The sequence below is a fragment of the Symphalangus syndactylus genome, chromosome 20 (genome assembly GCF_028878055.3).
Source record: "Symphalangus syndactylus isolate Jambi chromosome 20, NHGRI_mSymSyn1-v2.1_pri, whole genome shotgun sequence".
Classification (NCBI taxonomy): domain Eukaryota; kingdom Metazoa; phylum Chordata; class Mammalia; order Primates; family Hylobatidae; genus Symphalangus; species Symphalangus syndactylus.
Window position 1 is genome coordinate 41877675 of NC_072442.2, and position 6516 is coordinate 41884190.

At 46.8% G+C, this 6516-nt stretch overlaps 1 protein-coding gene across 1 annotated transcript; it reads right to left on the reverse strand.

Moving 5' to 3' along the window:
• Window positions 1-4527: 4527 nt before the first annotated feature.
• Window positions 4528-6516, reverse strand: KRTAP16-1 (keratin associated protein 16-1). The gene has a single exon (XM_055256336.2). The coding sequence runs from the start codon at window positions 6464-6466 to the stop codon at window positions 4913-4915; it is 1554 nt and encodes a 517-aa protein (XP_055112311.2). The 5' UTR covers window positions 6467-6516; the 3' UTR covers window positions 4528-4912.

Sequence of the window (6516 nt, forward strand, 5' to 3'; positions counted from 1 at the left end):
GGTGCTGGTGCTGACCTTGCTGGGAAGTCGCAAGCTCAGTATACCTGCATTGGAAAGACATCCGATACAGAGGGGCTTTTATAGTCCTTCACTAGGGGTGTTGGCACGACGTGCAGCATCTTTCCTTGTTATTGTTTTTACTCATTTGCATGCAAACATCTGATTAGCAGGCTTCAGGAGCCTGGGAGATGTTGTTCCAACTTTGAAAACGTGTCTGTTGAGTCGGGAGTTTTCTGCGCTGCATTTGGATTCGTTGACACTGCTCTTGCTCTTGGATGAGCTGTCTCTTTTACAGGTTGCTCCCCAGCCTCACTGAAGCAGGCCTTTCCTGGCACTAACCTTTCATCAGGAGGCCTCTGCCAAGCCAGAGTGGCCCTGCTCTTCCTCCAGGAATGCAGCTTTGCACCATTCAATCAGAAATGAAGCCTTGACCCAGTTTGGGGAGGTGGTGTCAAGATGGGGAATGGAAAATAAGTCCATGGAACCCAGGGACACTTAAGTGCCTCTACCTCTTTTTAAAACCTTCCCATTTAGCATTCCTGAAACTTGTTTACTAGTACTGTTACTAATAATAACAATAGAAATGGCTTTCATTTATTGCATAGTTACTAGATCAAGTCCTTGACTGCATTTTTCATTGAATCCTCACAATGACTTTAGTAAGTATAATTTCATCACTATGTTAGAAGTGGCAAAACTAAAAAAAAAGTAATAAATAAAGAAGAAACCAGGTTTAAAATGAAGTTAAGATTAAAATGTAAAACTTCATTGGCCTTTTTAGGAAGCTGAAAATCTCCCCCAAATTGGTTCCTCTCAAGATTTTTTTAGAACAGAAAAGAAAAAAACAGAAGAAGTGGCAAAACTAACTCTTAGAGTTTAAATCATGTTCCCAAAATTATGCAAATGATAAGGGGTAGAAACAAAATTCAAATCTAGCTTTGTCTGACCGCCAAACCCCTGATCTTAACCACCTATTAGATCCCCTGACTTTGGGGAGGCAGGGAGAAGGCAACGCTGATATAGTGGCTGCAGGCTGACACTCCTATGGCAGCAGGCTGGCTCGTGAGCAGGTTGCCCAGGCCCCATCCTGGGGATCCTCCACCCACTCCAGTGACTGTAATCAGCAGCCAGACCACACTGGTGTGAATACTTACCTCTACTTATCAATACATTCAAACACAGTCTTTTAATTTTGGAAATTTTTAAAACTACCAAATATTTCATCAAGAAGGATCAAACCCACCCTAGGGCATCAACAGCATATGAATTCTATACAAATAAAAACACGCCAGCAGTGATAATAAAAAAATCACTGTAAAGTGGTGTTAATGTTAAACCAATCCCTTCCAAGAAGAATTCATGAGGGACTTTCTTAGCCCTTCTGCTTTTCCTCCGGGCTTGTCCTGGCTCCGCATCACCAACCAGGTCCAGTGTTCTACACCAGCCAACGTCCTGGCCTGGTTCATGCTGGAGGCACATGACGGAGTGGAAAGATCACGGTGTGGGGAGCCAGATGGGGCTGGCCTTGATTTCTGGCTTTGCCACTAACTCAGTCTGTTGGATGTGTTAGATAATTACCTAAGTCTTCAAAGTATGGCGATTTCATCAACTGCGTTGCTGTGTCTCAGGTTAGTTTTTTGTGGGTGTTTGTTTCTTTTGGTTGCTTCACAAATTATTGAAAATACTGAAAATGCTGAAGGGTACTTTGGAAACCCCCAGCTACAAAATGCCTTCTCCTTGGCACCCTCCTCACCCTCATTTTAAAAAGAAGAGAAACATTTTTGATGAGAACAGCGTCTGGAAAACCTTCTCCCCTGCCATTGGAACGCCTTTTTCCCCACAATTGGTTTCTATGTCACACCGTGGATCACTTCTTTTGCCCTCCTTCTTGTCTGTATTCATGTTGGCATCTTTCAATCTGCGTTTTATTGCACTGCGTTTTATTGCTGAATATTTACACCCCAAAACTCTTCATCTTCCCAGAGGAAGTATTTAATACTTTCAGTGTTACCAAATATGTCAATCAAAATGGGAACATGAGTATATTTGAAAAATCACATCAACTTCAGTCCAATATCCTATACCACTTTTATAGTTTTAAAGCAATCCATTCTACATCCATTTTTCCCTAAGTGATTCTGTTCTTGTTTTCTTTTCTCCTAAAGGAAACTATCAATAGCAAGAACACCTGTCTTGCTGTAGTTCAAGGCACTAAAAGCACCTAGTATATCAACAAAGACACCTGTGACCACATTGAGACATATCATGATCCATACAGAACCTAGGCTTTGGAAAGAGCTGGGTTTTAGTCATTTGTGTGCTACTTATTAGCCATGACAATTGTGAATTTTATCACTCCCTTCATATATATATGTGTGTGTGTTTGTGTGTGTGCATATGTGTATAAATGCATGTATACTCATACATATGTGTGTCTGTGGTTTTTGAACAATGCACACATATATGTTTGAGTGTGTGTATATATACATTCATTATATTAATATACATAAATATATACACACACGTATGGTTTTCTGGAGCTTATTTATATCAATCAACATTATGTTAGTAAGATTCACCCATGCTATTTCATGTCACCATTTTCCAGTCATTTTCACAGTATAATATCCTATTGGGTGAATATACCACAATTTACTTTTCCATTGATGGGCACTTGGATTGTTTGTCCTTCAAATTCTTCATCTTATGTATAGGGGAAAAAATAGGAGAGAATACATATTACTTCACAGAATTGCTGTAATCCATATGAAATACTTAGTCCAGTGCTTGGCACGGAGGTTCAAAACCCTAGCCAACTCCTCTCTCTCTCTCTCTCTGTGTGTGTGTGTATGTGTGTGTGTGTGTGTGTGTGTGTGTGTGTGTGTGTGTGTTTAAGACAGAATCTCTCTCTGTCGCCCAGGCTGGAGTGCAGTGGAGTGATCTTGGCTCACTGCAACCTCCTCCTCCCGGGTTCATGCAATTCTCCTGCCACAGCCTCCTAGTAGCTGGGACTACAGGCGTGTGCTACCATGATCAGCTAATTTTTGTAGCTTTAGTAGAGATGGGGTTTCACCATGTTGGCCAGGCTGGTCTCCAACTCCTGACCTCAGGTGATTCACCCACCTCGGTGTCCCAAAGTGCTGGGATTACAGGCTTTAGCCACAGCATCCGGCTGGCCAACTCCCCTCTTGACTCTGGAAACAGACAATGATAAATCTCAATGGCTTGATGAGACAGTAAATCCAACACCAATGTGATAAGTTTTGCTTTTGACTTTCTCCCTCTGCCGTAGTCTGACCCAGTGGTTCTCAAACAGTGGTGATTTTTGCACTCCCAGGCAATGTTTGGCAATGTCTGGCAATGTCTGGAGACATTTGTGATCATCACCCTCAAGGGATGCTACTAGAATCTGGTTCATAGAGGCCAGGGATGCTGCTTAACATCCTACAATTCATAGGACAGCCTTTACAACAAAGAATCACCCAGCCCAAAATGTCAATAATGCCGAAGTTGAGAAGCCCTGGTCAATCCTCACACTGTGCTCATGATGATTCAAGGTGCACCTTGAGCACAAGGAATAGGCCTCCATTCTGTGCACTAAGTGTAGGGAGTGACTGCTTTGAAGAGACTCTGTCCTTGGAGATTGTAAGATATGGAATTTATCTTATGAGTGTCTTGGAGGAGCTAGGAGAACATAAACAAAATTCTCACACAAGAAATCCAAGTTACCCAACCTTCTTTGTTGTAAGTATGATCCCTGATCCCCACTTGTTTTTCTTCCACTGTGGACCCAAAAACAATTGGCTTCCTTCCCTCCCCAGCCTCTCTATATCCAGAACCATGTTCTTCCATTGAGTTCTCCACACCAAGACCAGAGGGATATTCCAAAACCCAGTGCTCTTCCTGTTACCTCCCTGCATGCAGCCCCCTGATGCCTTCATGTCAGCCCTGCATCAAACCCAAACACCTCTGTCTAGCATGCCAGGCTCAACATAGACAGATCACTGTCTACGATCTGACCTCATGGCTCATTCCTTGAAGAACAGCTCTCCCATGCCTCGCCTAATGAACAATTTGCTCTCAAGCCCCGTTCACTTATACATGTCTCCTTTGCCTAGAAAGCTTTTCCTTTCCTGTTTGTAACTAGTTAATTCCTACTCGTACTGAAAGGCTCGATGCCAGTATCACATTCTCCAATAATTCTTTCCTTGTTCCCCCACCACACACTGCTGAGTTCATGGTGCTCTGTGCTTATCTCTGAGTACTTGGCACAAAGGAATGTCATAATTGTCTTGCTGCCCACCAGAGAGTGAGCTTCTTGACAGCAAAGACTGAGACTTCTTATGTTTATTCTTAGAGCTAAACACAGTCCCTGGCACCTAGCTGCTGTCTAATAATGCCTGAGGGATGGGTGGGTGGATGGATGGTTGAATGGAGCTGCTGTTAAAGAAGAAGCAAATCACTGATGAGACTATGGCATTAATGGAAGAGCAAGGAGAACAGCAAGTCGCTTCAGCTTAGCCACCTTTATTGGACAGTTACGTATTTTACCTGATTGGAGAAGTCCCTAAGGAACACAAGCATGCATAGCAAGGGAGCACATACAAGATGACAGAAAAAACCTACATGCAGGAAAGAGACCTGAGATGGTGCGGCAAAGCGGCTCTTCTCAGCTTAATCGCAGCAGAAGACAAGAACATGGAATGTCTCCCTCTCACTGTCCAGAAGGCCTTCACTTAAGTGATCAGGATACTGACATTTCTGATGAGTTCTTTGAGGTGTAAGCAGATGGTGAGTAACAATGCAGAAAGAAAGAGCTCCTAGCTAAGTCATAATGAGCTTTGGGGAGGACACTGCAGTTTTGTCTCTAGCTGGTGGCTTGCTTTGCAAGAATTGAGGGGCTGAAGCCAGTTTAGCAGTTGGCAGGCTTGCTGGCAGCAGGCTGAGCTGCTGCGGCCTCACGGGTGGTTGGACTGATGGGTTTGGCCTCAGTGGGCTGGCAGGGACCCTCTTCTGAGACATCCGTCTTGCAGGGGGTTGAGTCAACACAATCCAGTTGGCTGGAAGTGGATTTTTTGCAATCCCGTTTGCAAGAGTCAGACTCAGTGCAAGATGGGCGGAAGCAGACTGGGCGGTAAGAGTAGGAAGTGACACAGGCTGGGCGGCGCAGGATGGAGTAGCATGGGCGGTAGCAGGCAGGACGGTAGGAGATGGATGTCACGTATGGCTGCCTATAGGTGAGGAGTCCAGAGCAGACTGGGCGGCAGATCGGACGGGAGACCGGGCGGTAGGAAACCATAGCGCTGCAAGGCTGTTTGCTGGAACTGGGTATGTAGAAAGTCCTAGGACAAGTTGGTCGGCAGATGGCAGATGCAGAAGACCCTGCACGGCAGGAAAGAGGTCGGCAGGAAGTAGATGGGCAGGAAACTGGCTCAGGGCAGACAGAATGACAGCGCTTGACTACATAGCAAGTAGGTTGGCATGGACTGGGCACACAGACAGCTGGTGAGCAGGGGCTGGGCTCAGAGCAGATGGGTTGGCAAATACTGGAGACACAACAAGAAGGCTCTTGGCAAGTGTTGGGGACACAAGGTTGCTCGCACGGGCTCTGAACACAGCAGACAGGGTGGAGGCCAACTGGCTCACAGACCAGAGCCACACAGGTAGCTGGCTGGCAGATCCTAGACTCTGAGCAAGATGGCTCACAAGGGCTGGGGTCACAGCAGACAGCCTGGCAGCTACTGGTCACAGAGCAGGTAGGTGTCGGGCACACCGGCTGACAGCAGGCAGGCTCACAGACCACAGGTTGGCAGGAACTAGGCAGGGTGCAGACAGCTGAACAGCAGCTGGGCTCACAGACAACTGGCTGGCAGCAGCTGGATTTGCAGAGGACAGGCTGGCAGGAAGTGGGCACACAGAGGACTGGTTGGCAGGAAGTGGCCTCAGAGCCTACAGGTTGGCAGCAGCTGCTCACGGAGCAAGAAGGCTCACAAACATCAGGCTCACAGCACACAGGTTGGCAGCAGCTGCTCACAGAGCAAGAAGGCTCACAAATAGCAGGCTCACAGCACACAGATTGAGCACAGCTGCTCACGGAGCAAGAAGGCTCACAAATGGTGGCCTCAAAGCACACAGGTTGGCAACAGCTGCTCACAGAGCAAGAGGGCTCACAGGTGGTGGCCTCACAGCACACGGGTTGGCAGCAGCTGTGCACAGAGCAAGAAGGCTCACAGATGACAGGCTCACAGCACAGGGGTTGGGCACAGCTGCTCACAGGACAGGAGGGCTGATAGCACTGTGGCCCACAGCTGGATGATCCACAGCTGTCTTGACAAGTCACCAGCTGCCATGTCTGGCTCTGGCAGGAACTGGGCAGGCAGATGGGGCCTCCACAGCTCACCTCAGTGGAGCAGAGAGAAATGGCTGGCACGGAGAAGCATTTCCTAGAACAGCAACTGCCAGGCATGATGGAGGTGGCCGTGCTTCCTTGTGCTGAGTGCAGAGAGGTCGCTACCT